We start from the raw sequence: 13523 nt of genomic DNA, 5'->3' as shown, positions 1-13523 counted from the left end.
CTATTTTCACCATCAGCAGAACAACATTGTTGAACATTGGAATGTTTATCAATATTTGTAACGGTAGAATTCAATCTAGAAGTTGTCTGCATATTGTTAATCGCATAATTACTTGTATCCTTAAACTGTACACTATTAGGTGACATATTATTTCAATAATGTTCCTCATTGCAGGTTGGAATAAATCTTTTGTTTCGCTTCCAGCGAACACGATTTCGAACATGCGGTTTATCGAACGTTGTTTTCACATGGGTTGTTAAAGATTCATCAGATGAATAAGTAGATGAATTAGTCACCCCCGAGTCAACTGCATTTCTAGCCCTTTCTCGTGATGTCTTAGTTTGAGAACTATTTTGTGCAAGGGGAGGTTTCAAATTTCCTTTTGTGTTGCGTTGAAAATTTGCATAATTAGTTTGCAAAACATCAATACGAGATTCTATATGTTGAAACCTGTTATTACAATCAATAAGATACGTTCCAAAATGTACATTTTCCTTACCAGCAACTTCCAACGATGATAATCTATTATTAATATCAGTTATTTTGGATGAACATACTGTAATAGATTTATCGTATTCACTAATCAAATCTTTATTTATTAAAATTTGTTGACCTTGAACGTCTTGTTCTGTTCGGATTTGAGAAATATTGCTATTTAAAATACTTCCCAAATGTTCATTTTTCTTGACACATTCAGAAGCTATTGAATCAAGTTGTGTTTTAACATCGGAAGTCAAGTTGTCTAATCTTTGATTAACAGTATTAATTTCTTGATGAACCAATTCAAATTTGGAAGTTAGGTTACTATAAATATCCAATTCCAATTGTTCAAACTGAGACTTAATATTCTCATTAAACTCTGCAAATTCTTGATTAGATTGCTGTAACTGTAATTTCATATCTTGGTTAGCAAGATCCATTCGGGTTTTTAGTTCTTCATTAGACTGTTCTAACTGCAATTTCATTTCAGCATTAGACTGTTCTAACTGTGATTTCATAGAATTTTCTAACTGAGATTTCATTTCAGCATTAGACTGTTCTAACTGTGATTTCATAGAATTTTCTAACTGAGATTTCATTTCAGCATTAGACTGTTCTAACTGTGATTTCATAGAATTTTCTAACTGAGATTTCATTTCAGCATTAGACTGTTCTAGTTTCGTCTTGAGGTCTTCATTGGAAGCGACCATTAGCAATTGAATACTCTTAACAGTACTTAACAAATCACCAAAATTCGGGTTAAGAGTTTCTAGATAAGCTGGCAAACTAAAAGGATCATAATCTGGTTTGCAACCTTTACAATAATAATTTTCTAGTGTAGTCGAATAAATTGTCCAGTGAGTGACTGTAAGTTTGAGACAAGATATGTGATGCCATGACGAGCACTGAGTACACTGAACATACCTCAAATCATTGTCTGGTTCATTACAACAAGATAATTTGTCGGGTTTTGTAGAACAAACATCATGTTCTGTAGTATTCGCATTACTGGAAGCGACTACGGGATTATCAGCATCAAAGTAAGTAGTCATTGTATTAGCCTGAATGTTCGTTTCTTTACGCGACGATTTAGATTTACTTTGCTTTAACTTATCAGCCATTGTGATCTTCACACATATGACGATTCACTTAAGAAGTTACGTTATACAAGCACACTGAAGATTGTGACGTAAGTCTTACTTCAGCATATGACAAAAATTCTGTTCCATTACAACAGACATTCTTACCATTACCACTGTCAGAAGATTGCACACTTTTGAACAATCCTGGCTACTGGGTCGCCACTCTTGATAACCGTCGCTGCGCTTAAACTTGCAGAACGATTATCAATGCAAATAAAATTGCGTAATTAACGATAACCGTTATATTTAAAATAAATACAATACAGGCGCCGAAAATCTCACTACTTCCATCACCATTTTTAGTACTTATTATTTCTCGTTGCTATGGTTACAGCAATTTGATTTCTTGTATTTTATACAGCGTGATAAGATGATTATAACAATATATATAAAATAAACATGCATAAGTTAAAAACAACATCAATAACATAAATAATATTAACTTTGAACAGGGGACAGTTTCAGAATAGGACAGTCTCATCATGCAGCAAAATGATACCGGAAGACTCGAGAGTGTTGCAATACACGGCTGCATTAACTGTTTGTTTGCCAAGTGTCTCATTAGAGAAGTTTTTCATTGACGAAATATTCCTAGAACGCATCATATTGAAATAGCGGGTGAGCATCAGTTTCTTGGATTGAGGGGCATCCTGATCGTGGTTCATCATCAACATTCGTGCGACCGGCCTTAAACAGACTTACCCACTTACGCACCTTGCCTTCAGCAATGACATTCTCACTATACACCTCACGTAACTGCGATAAATGTCTGGCACTTTCACATTTTTCGAGGTCAAAAACTTGATCACTGATCATATCACACACTCGGCGGGATTTTCAATCACCTGCATCACTTCAATTGTCCATCACAACCACACCAAGCGTTTCACAACGTGCAAATGGTGTCTGTTTACGTGCAAGGCATGTTGGCAACTAATGCACACGCACAAAATGCCAAGCACTCAGTGTTGCCACTGTGAGCACTAAACGGCCCCTAATTCAAAAATAAGCTTCGTATTTACATCTCTACACTGGGAGGAACAAGGCAATGTCCACATCTACAGTGTTTGAAAGGCAACAGATCTCGTTACGGTAGCAATGACTGAGACAATTCCCCACAGGTAACACAATGACAGCAAAAAATCAGGCGAAGCCAGTGCTGGGTCAGTAGCTCAGTTGGTAGAGCAATGGCACAAGTTGCGAGAGGTGCTATGAGTGAAGAGACACCAGGCAGATCACTATCAACATCTAGTGCTGACAGGATCTCATCTGCACGAACACTAAATGGTCTAGTGGCATTAGGATGTAGCCGGTACAAACCCAGACTTCTCTCGTCAGAGACAGTATGATAAGATGGTATAAGATGGATTAGAAGGCATGTTACGAAGATGGAGGTAGTACTTCAAAGTAAGTCGCTGTGTGCGAAGAGACAGCGACGGCTCAAATGCCTCAACATACAGACTGGACTGGTATGAAATGCACTGGAACACAAACGAATACCAGCGTGATGAACAGTGTCTAGAATTCGAAGCAGAGATAGTTGGGTGGACGAATAGACAACACATCCGTAATCGAGCTACAACAGGTGGAGCAGTACCGTTCAGTCAGCACCCGAAGATGTATTACTTAAAATGCATAGAAAGTTGAGAACCCTTAGACAAGAGAATTTTAGCTGGCGAAGGTGTGGTAGCCAAGTCAATTTCGTATCGAAAATGAGGCCGAGTAATTGGACCTCATTCACGAAATGCAGGGGCAATCTACCCACGTACAGGTCTGGGTCAAGATGGCAGTTATGCGGATGGCAAAAGTGAATGCCTGCGGATTTCTCGGATGAAAAGCTGAAACTAGTTTTGGAGGACCACCAAACCAAACTGTTTATAGTCAGTTGGAGCTGACGGGAGACTGACGCGAGATTCGTGAGCGACAAAAGATTGTGAGGTCGTCTACAAAGAGGACACCATGTACAGGGGCAAGAATGTTTGCCGTAACGCTGTTCACTGCTATGGCAAACAGAGCCACATTAAGTATGCTGCCCTGTGGGACACCATTCTCCTGCAGATGAAGGCCCAAAAAGGAGTTCCCAACACGTACGTGGAAATATCGATCGGACAGGAACACACACATGGAAATATCGTATGTGGAAATATTGATCGGACAGGAAGTTCTGAACAAAATATGCCATATGGCCACTGACACCCCAAGAGTGGAGCTGCTTGAGGATAGTAAATCGCCACGTCGTGTCATAGTCCTTTTGGAGGTTGAAAAAAAATGGCAAATAAATGTTCCCTGTTGAGGAATGCATCCTGAATATGCGTTTCCAGCTGAACCAGGTGATCCAGCGTAGAACGGTTGGAGTGGAACCCACATTGAAAATTGCTAATCAAGGAGTTCTCCTCCAAGAACGAGGTGAGAAACTTGTTGACCATGTGCTCCATCAACTTGCACACACAGCTAGTTAAGGCAATGGGCCTGTAACTCGAAGCTGTGGTGTGATCTTTACCTGGCTTCAGGATGGGAACAATAATAGCCTCTTTCCAGGATGAGGGGAAAGAATCCTCCAACCAAAGCCTGTTGAAGACCTTGAGAAGGAAATATTTAGCTGCGTTAGGCAAATGACAAAGCATCTCGTAATGGATCCTGTCCACTCCAGGAGCTATATTCATTGAATTCCAAAGCACGTTATCTCATTCCTTGAATGGAGAATTGTAGCGCTCGATGTTAGTGCTTCGGAAAACAAGTTTAAAGCGTTCTCCCTGGATGTGACGCACTTTGGTTCAAACGGACTTCGACAAAGCATGCTACGACAGAGAAGACACGTATTGGACCCAACACGCCTTCTTACTTGCTGGAATGAGCTGACAGGCACGGGCACGCTTGAGGCGGAACTGATCTAGGTTCCTGGCAGTGTATTGTCTGTTGAATCAATCAAGAGTCCGATTGCAGTCCTTGATGGCTGCACTGATCTTTGCAGATCACCAATGGACTGGGCAACGCTTCACAGGTCCACTGGAATGTGGAATCAGGGCATATGCAGCAACAAGGACATGGGAAACAAAGTGGTCCAGGGCATCAATAGGTGGCAAAGTCGACGCAAGATCGTTATCAACTTGTACTGCTGGCTCGAAAACAACCCAGACAGATCGACTGAGATGCCAGTGAGGAAGGTGTTCTGTTGATCCCTGAAGATGGTCAAAAATAAGATGTAAAGGAAAATGATCACTTGCACATAGATCGCTATGGACGCCCCAGAAGAGAGTTGAAGCCAGACTGGGACTGCAAAACGACAGGTCCAGTGCAGAATATGTCCCAGAAGATGGGCTGAAGTATGTGGGAGTACCATTTTTCAGGATTGTTAACTGTGACACCTCACGGAATTCTTCTAGAATCTGATCCCAGGGCTCTGTATGAACAGAGTTAAAATTGCCCAAAAGAACGAGAGGGGTAGGTAGGTTGTATAAAGAGTGAAGATCCTCAAGAGATAAATGATCCTCCCTTGTTATGTACACGCAGCAGATGGTAATCAGGTGTTGTAAATATACTCGCATGGCGACAGCTTGGGGGGGGGGGGGGGTTGTGAGAAAAAGTGGCGTCGAGTGGATGGAGTCTCGAACACCAATTGCTACACCACCGTGAACACGGCGACCCTCAGGAAGCCTGTTGGTGCGGTAAAGCGTGTATCTATTTAGAATCACTGGTTCGTTTAGGCGAAAATGTGTCTCTTGGAGACAAATGAGGGCAGGGTCAAATTCAGAGATTAACAGGTGCAGTTCCTCGATGTGCGTGAGGAAACCGTTAAGGTTCCATTGGAAACAAGAGGCCATGATGTAAGGTTTAGTGTTACCTTTTGAGGCATACTTTGTTATTAAACCCTGTCACCTTTTTAAATTCTTCATCCGCATCTTCGTCCTCTATCATGTCCTCGGGTAAGGACACAGAGGGCGAAGGGGAAGTGGTGACGAGTGCTTTGAGCACATTTCAGAGATGTGGATGCCACCCTGACTGCAGAGCTAGTGAACTTAAAAAAATATTATTTTGTATAAACCTGTTTGAACTTCTTTTCTGTGGAGCGAGTAATGGTTGCTGGTTTCCTTGAAGCGGGGCGAGCTACTTCGGGAAGTGTTGTTGTCTGAGTGGACATGCAGCTGGTTTGAACGCCAATACTGCAACGGGTAAGAGCATTAGAAGCAGCTGTAACGAATGACACAGGTAAAGTAGTGCATACATTTTCACGGAGACTATGTTTTGTGTCACCAGCAGAGATATTGTCTGTGATGACGACCAACTCTCGGATCATCTTTTCCTCTTGGAAAGTGGGGCAGTCACGATGCCAGACTGGGTGCTCGCCTTTGCAGTTACAAGTTCTCCAGACTTTCGTGCCTTTATTCGCTGTACTGCGGTGACATGTTGATCTGATAGCTCTTGAATGATTTCCTCCTCTGTAGAGTTCAATAGATCCCAGTGGCGAATGACACCTTTACAACTGTTCAGTTGACGGTGAGGTTTGACCTGAACAGGAAAGTCGCCCAATGTTCTAAGCTTAAGGAGGTTGTTAGTCTGGTGATCTGTGCTTGTCTGGATAAGGAGGCTTCCGTTGCGCAGTTTTTTGATGTCAGGGACATCACTTCCAGCCAACACTGTCCCATATGCATGTGCAACTAACACCTTGGGATAGGTTTTTTTTATTGAGGTTGTCTCCTCTAGTAGGATCCTTAGTTACAGGGAGGTCAATGGAGATGGAGATGAATGAAATGAAATTATGAAAAGATAAAAAAAAAAACTCCCTACTAAGCCCCCTCGCCATGTCAAGGCAGTCCTTTATGGCTCTAGGTTCGAAATATTGGCCATAATTGGTTCGGATATTTTAGTGCATTTGTTCTATTCCCTGCTTCATCGGATCACCAATTGTACTCGCCGTGTAAAGTGATGTGCAGTTTTTGGTTCACTAGTGGCTCAGATAAGCAAATGGGGACTGGAGTACGGTGGAGTTTCAGAGCCACTGTGTAATGTGTCTGCACTGGGGATCGAACACTGTCCTCTTGATCACAAGGCGACAACATTATCCACTATGCTATTGAGGCGGCCTGAAAAGTGGTGTTAAATAACAGAATACAGATTTTGGAATTTATTATTAACAACAATGAATAACCATCACCAAAACAATTACACATAGGAAATTCCAACCCAACCTGAGTTGCAGCCTAACTGCTAATATAGATATTCAGTTCAGTGGTCAACCTAGCCTCAGGTACAGACAGAAATCAAAACAAAAACAGTCTGAAGGTGTTGGGTGAATGCTCTGCAAGGAAGGAATTTACAGTCCTGGAAGGATGGGGGGGGGGGGGGGGATTTTCGTATTTTGTGGGTGAAAGTTTTATTTTTGCGTATACTATTTTTTGCTGTTTGTAAGTAAAATACAGAGTGATTAACTAATATTTTAGGAAAGGAATCAAATGGTATCATTCTACACAGAGAATACCATAACACTTCCTTGTAGTACAGGGTGTCCCACGAACGGCGCAACTGGGAATTAAGAGTGGCGTTACTTTGTAACCGAAACCTGTACATACATAAGTCATACACCAAATGTTAGCCCTGTCCAAGTAGATATTTTTGAACATAGAAACAACAAACGGGGTGCAGTGTTGCCAAATGTAAGTGAAAGTGTAAATTTATTTTTCCACAAAGCATGGAAAATTGCATGTCAAACATTCGTACGGAAATTTGGACGTCAATTTCCACCTTGGGTAGGTGGACTATTTCGTCATCTATAGTTCAGAGAAGAAAACCGATCGTTTTCGCGTATAGCCAATCCTGAAATGCCTCGTAAAGGCGTACTGGTCCAAATGGGTGTTTTAAAAAAATTATGAGGTACAGTGGCAACACTGTTGATGTTTGAAGGCAACAAAAGGTGTGTTTAGTGATGGTCTATGACATGGAAATACTGGAAACAGGAAAAAAAGAAAATGAAAATTATGGTGAAAAAAGTGTTACTTACCTACTCCTGGCAACCATGCAATGCGATAAGAGCGCCCACCGAACGAGAACAAAAGAATCAGTTAGTTGTGTACTCAGAACTGTTTGAGCCGTGCATTTCGCATTGTTCGTAGGGGAAGATTAGAATTGTTCTGTGAAATGAAGTACTCTGTGAAAGAGAGGGTGTTCATTGTGGAACATTATTTTTGTTCAAAATCGTACGCTAGTGTAAAAACTGTGTTTCGTGAGAAATATCCGAATAACAGTGTTCCAGAAAATTCGACGATATATCGACTTGTTTCCAGATTTCGTGAAACAGGATCAGTTAATGACAAACCCTACCACAGACAACCACCAGTTTTGACACAAGGTGTGCTGCAGGATGTGGAGCAGAGAATATCACAATCTCCCAGGAAATCTGTTTGTAAACTTGCTGCACAGTCAGGTGTATCAAAAACAACAACTCACCGAGCGTTAAAACAATTGCACCTACATGCATATAAGGTACAGGCTGTGCAAGAACTGAAGGAAGCAGACAAATGTGCACGTGTAAGATACTGCCAGTGGTTTAGAAATTTTATTAGAGACAATGGTGTGAATATTTTGGATAAGGTTTTTTTCACGGATGAAGCATGGTTCCACTTAAATGGATATGTCAACAGTCAAAATTCTCGACACTGGTCAAGTAACAATCCCCATTTGTTACATGAACAATCACTTCATCCACAAAAGATCGGTGTGTGGTGCGCGATTTCGCGGAGAAAAATAATCGGTCCATTCGTTTTCAACACAACAGTTGACGGAATAGTTTATCGTGAACTTATCACACAGTTTATTTCTCTGTTGGAACGTGATGAACGTGATTGTTGGTTTCAACAAGACTCCGCAACATGTCACACGTCTAATGAAACTTTAGGCATGTTGGCAGAGTTTTTTGGCGATCACATTATAAGCAAAAACTTATGGCCCAGTCGCTCCCCGGATCTGACGTCTCCAGATTTTTTTCTGTGGGGTTATTTGAAACAAACAGTTTACATTAATAACCCAAGAACACTTGATGATCTAAAAATAAACATTTGCACAGCCATTAACAATATAAACCAATCAACCTTGCATAAAGTTGCTTCCAACATGATAAAACGTGTTGATGAATGCCTCAGGGAAAATGGTTGTCATTTTCAACATCTTTTGTAAAGCTACACTGCCTGTTATGCGCATTGCATGGTTGCCAGGAGTAGGTAAGTAACACTTTTTTCACCATAATTTTCATTTTCTTTTTTTCCTATTTCCAGTATTTCCATGTCATAGACCATCACTAAACACACCTTTTGTTGCCTTCAAACATCAACAGTGTTGCCACTGTACCTCATAATTTTTTTAAAACACCCATTTGGACCAGTACGCCTTTACGAGGCATTTCAGGATTGGCTATACGCGAAAACGATCGGTTTTCTTCTCTGAACTATAGATGGCGAAATAGTCCACCTACCCAAGGTGGAAATTGACGTCCAAATTTCCGTACGAATGTTTGACATGCAATTTTCCATGCTTTGTGGAAAAATAAATTTACACTTTCACTGAGGCTGAGGCAATACAGGCATATAGGTGTTGACTTACACCATTGTACCAGTATTGGGAAGTACCTCTTTAAATTTCATCACTGATATCAGCCAAAACGTTTCTGGAATCCAGAGATCTCATGGGTTCACAAAAATGCCAGGTGATACATTTACATAGTCTAAATATCCTGGAAATCATTCCAAAGGCACAATTTCCATTGCAGGGAGAAATGGATTTTGCAATTAAATAATTATCTTGTGTGAAATTCTGATTCTTTTAAACCAAAAGTCTGGTAAATTAATATGGTATAGTTCCATTTAAAAATTATATTTTAAAATTTGTGTATTCTGAGCTAATTTTAAATTGTTTCAATTTCCAAGTACTGTATTGAGAATTGGTAAGATTACTGACATTATAATCAGTATCAGGTCAACATGGTATCGGCTCAGTGCTAGAAGTATTACATTTCAAAATTCAAATAAATGTATGGATTTGTGGCTCCTTACCTGTGACGAAGCTGTGACTGCCATTGGAAAGCTGCTCCAGTTTCAACCTTCATAACAATTAATTTTGTAATGACATCTCGTGCATGGACGTCAATGGTACAGATAGTCATGATCTTCTGCCGGTCATCACCCGTCAAATCACCAATCAGGAGGGAAATCAGTGCACTCAGCTGCCCAATCTGTACACACATATATTTGAGGTTAAAGATCAGGATTTGAGTATAAAAAGTGGCAACATTTCAGGTTCAACAAGCAATATACAAATTTTGGTGTTGTATTGGTGAATAAATTCACAAGTATGGTAACAAAACAACATTTTTGCACAAAATTAATACTTTCATTCAAATAGAACATTCACATATTTTGCCTGTAGTTTTGCATTGATTTTTATTTGATACTAATGTTGTTACTTACACTAAAAGAGAAACATAAATTAGGAGTTTTTGAAAATTAAGTCTAAACCCCTACACCTCTTTTGATGTCTCATGACTGTATGATTCAATTTGAGCCTTGCCTCACTGTCATGGCTGTCCTACCTTTTGTGCATCTATTCTTAATCTTGTTCAAAGATAGTGCTCACTATATCTTCCCTGGCAGGTACAGCACCCCTTAGTCTGCAGGGAACGAACTGAGTTCATTTTCCATGCATATTCTAGCTACTCAAGGGAAAAGAAAGCAGCAAAGAGGTGCCATGTGGGTTACAAGAAGGGGAGAAGAAATGAGATGGCGGTAGACAAAACCAGAAACTCTATTTGTATTTATTATTTTTGTTATTTAGTGTCACTTTTCTGCCACTTTTGGCTAACCACAATGATCAGGATGAGTGATGATTAAGTGAAATGATGCTCACAAAGAACACCCATGCCATTGTCAGGATTTGAACCCATTATCTTTGGTGGCGAGATCAAATGTTACCCACTTAATGTGCTGTTACAGAGTCAGTGAGACATGAAGTTCCCCTTCATCTTCCTTAAATTTTTGTGTACCATGCCAATTTCCTTCTGAAATATTATGTTCTATGAGAATAGAAATTTATCTCAATGAATGCAAACTTTGATGTCAATCATTGTAGTTTTATTCCCAATTCGTTAAGAGCTAGAAAAATAATAAAGCAACCCCCACTGCTTTGCACCATGTCCTGAAGGTAAATAGTGTGTGCAGGTAGGGGCTCATACATTCTTGATCATGGCCATAGTGAAGGTGATGTGATCAGCACCATGCTCCTGCTGTTTTTGCCCCCAGATACCCATTGAGCTAAGCCCCAGAGCTGCTTCACACAAGGATATTGTTGGGAAAATTTTGATCTGAGAAGATCCAAATTAGTTAGATGCTCTACTGACTGCACCACCATGGTTCCATCTTAAAAAGCTGTGTGGACCAAAAAGAGATAAAACAACAGGTGAGTGGAGATGGTTACATAATGCTCAACTGCACATATTAGCATACATGGAAAAGTTTGCAGAATCCTTGTTGGGAAACCTGGTGGTAAAACATCTGTAATGAGGCCAAGACGAAGATAGAATGACAATATTAAGACGAACTTAAGGGGAGGAGTTACAGTTACGCACCAACTGTGCATTTATATCAATATCACCCGAATAGGCGCTCCTACTAAAAAACACCTGGGTGTATCCAGGAGTGAATATCTCTGTGTTGCAAGTGGAAGCGTTTTTTTTTTATGTTGATTATTAAGTTGGACATGATGTTTGAAAAATATGATGAATAAGAATTTTCGCAATGCCATGTATTCCTTATGGGGAATCAACTTCAACATCAAGTTACCGCTGGTGAAATGCATCCTCAAACTGCCCTCTTTCCACTGATATCTTTTTCTATTCCATCAGAAGTATCATATTTCCATAAGAACAAATCAAATGATACTCCCACAGGCAAAATGCATTTCTCCTTGCCTCCTATGGCCATCCTGGCAGTGTTGCAAAACCTGATGCGCATAAAAGAGCTAAATTTCACCTTAAATGGAGTTAAAATTGACTTTCAAGGAGCTAGATTTACGAAGGCTCCATAAAGTGCTTCCTAGGGTAATGTTAGTTGTCAAAGGGGTGGGGTGCTGCTATTACCCTTAACTCTAAATTGATGACAATTTATTCTTAGTTTTCACCATCTACATCCGACGGCATCACACATCTTAATAATCCACCGATGGTCGTATGAAATCAAAAATAAAGTATTCCCTGATAACAATATTAATTATGTCAATTTCACATGAACACGGCGCTATAAACAAAGTAGCTGTGGGTATAAGAGTGGGTGGGGCAACACAGCCAATATAACAATTCACGTCACGTGCAAAATGTATAATCATGGAAAACATTGGTCTATGTAGGCCAGAACCAGTGATGGCATCATAGTGGGACACGGGGGCAGGTGCCCCAGTTCACAGCCACACAAGTACACAAAAGAGCCAGATCTGGCTCCAAGAGAGCTAAGTTGGCAACACTGCAACAGTGGAAGAGCCTCATGGAGACTGTTCCGCATGCCCTTAAGAGAAATTGGTGAGGATGGTCAAGAGTGAATTGATCTTGACCAGGACATGGACAGAAGACTTACGTTGCATGGGCAAAAACCTTACGGTTCAGGTCTACCAGAGAGTAGATAAATTTTGAGCTAAATGTAATTACTTACGTGAAATTTAAAAGATTTCGTAATTCCGCGTTGCACAATTTAATGGTTCAATCCTATTAATTTCGAAGATCCACTGTCTTCATTCACAAAAGGGTACGGCGTTTGAAGCGGAGATGGTACCGCGTCAGTACATTGTTTGTTCCCGGGCGGCGGTGGTTGCGATTTTTCCCGTTCGGCAGCACTGGCACGCGCATCTTGGTTTGCGTCGTCTGCTTCCTGTTGTCCGGTGGCGTTGCCAGTTGGGGGTTGGGGGGCTGGGCCGTGTTGCTCGGTAATGTGCCGTTCCTGTTCCCCGCGTGGCTGGAGGGGGGTCGAGTATGTGTATAGCATCTTTTCTTTTTCAGCCACGCGGGGAACAGGAACGGCACATTACCGAGCAACACGGCCCAGCCCCCCAACCTCCAACTGGCAACGCCACCGGACAACAGGACGCAGACGACGCAAACCAAGATGCGCGCGCCAGTGCTGCCGAACGGGAAAAATCTCAACCACCGCCGCCCGGGAACAAACAATGTACTGACGCGGTACCATCTCCGCTTCAAACGCCGTACCCTTTTGTGAATGAAGACAGTGGATCTTCGAAATTAATAGGATTGAACCATTAAATTGTGCAACGCGGAATTACGAAATCTTTTAAATTTCACGTAAGTAATTTTAAACCGCGTTTACCGCAACCACCATGAATAAATGTAATTAGGTTTCTTCATGAAAAATATAATTGTAGTTTCCCCAATTAATTAAAATGTAAAAGTGGTGAGAAGGGTACATCTTATCCTTTTAGTGCAGTGGAAGAAAATATGTAGGACAACTTGAGTTAAACCAAAGCATTAATTTAGTTCAATGCCCTTAATGTATTAAAATTCTGTAGAATCAGATGAATAGTTAAATATAACAATTTTCTAACAATATTTTGAACAATTATAAAAATGTTTGTACAACAACCTAAAAAACCACCTCATATATACCGTATTTACTCATGTATAATGCACACTTTTTTCCAAAAATTTTGTTACCAAAAACTGTGGTGCGTATTATGCACGGAATAATTCGGTCAGCCAACATGAAACCGTACATGGTCATTCCATGATTTTGTGACACTTGCATTGATTTTTTATGTTTACAGAACCCCATCATGTTATATATCGTTGTAAAGCTTAAATCCTTCAGTTTCTGAATGGGGTAACAACATTACATTCAAGATGGTGACACTAATGTGAAA

At 40.6% G+C, this 13523-nt stretch overlaps 1 protein-coding gene across 1 annotated transcript in view; it reads right to left on the bottom strand.

Moving 5' to 3' along the window:
* Positions 1-13523, bottom strand: part of LOC145988599 (dynein beta chain, ciliary-like) — a 292854-nt gene that overhangs the window by 131960 nt on the left and 147371 nt on the right. Inside the window, exon 31 of the mRNA XM_083123590.1 lies at positions 9662-9840. Within this exon, the coding sequence (XP_082979716.1) occupies positions 9662-9840 (179 nt within the window). The remainder of the gene's footprint in view (positions 1-9661; positions 9841-13523) is intronic.

The sequence above is a fragment of the Lepisma saccharinum genome, chromosome 6 (genome assembly GCF_977018435.1).
Source record: "Lepisma saccharinum chromosome 6, izLepSacc3.1, whole genome shotgun sequence".
Classification (NCBI taxonomy): Eukaryota; Metazoa; Arthropoda; class Insecta; order Zygentoma; family Lepismatidae; genus Lepisma; species Lepisma saccharinum.
The sequence above is the reverse complement of the archived record's forward strand: the minus strand, read 5'-3'. Positions and strand labels throughout refer to the sequence as shown.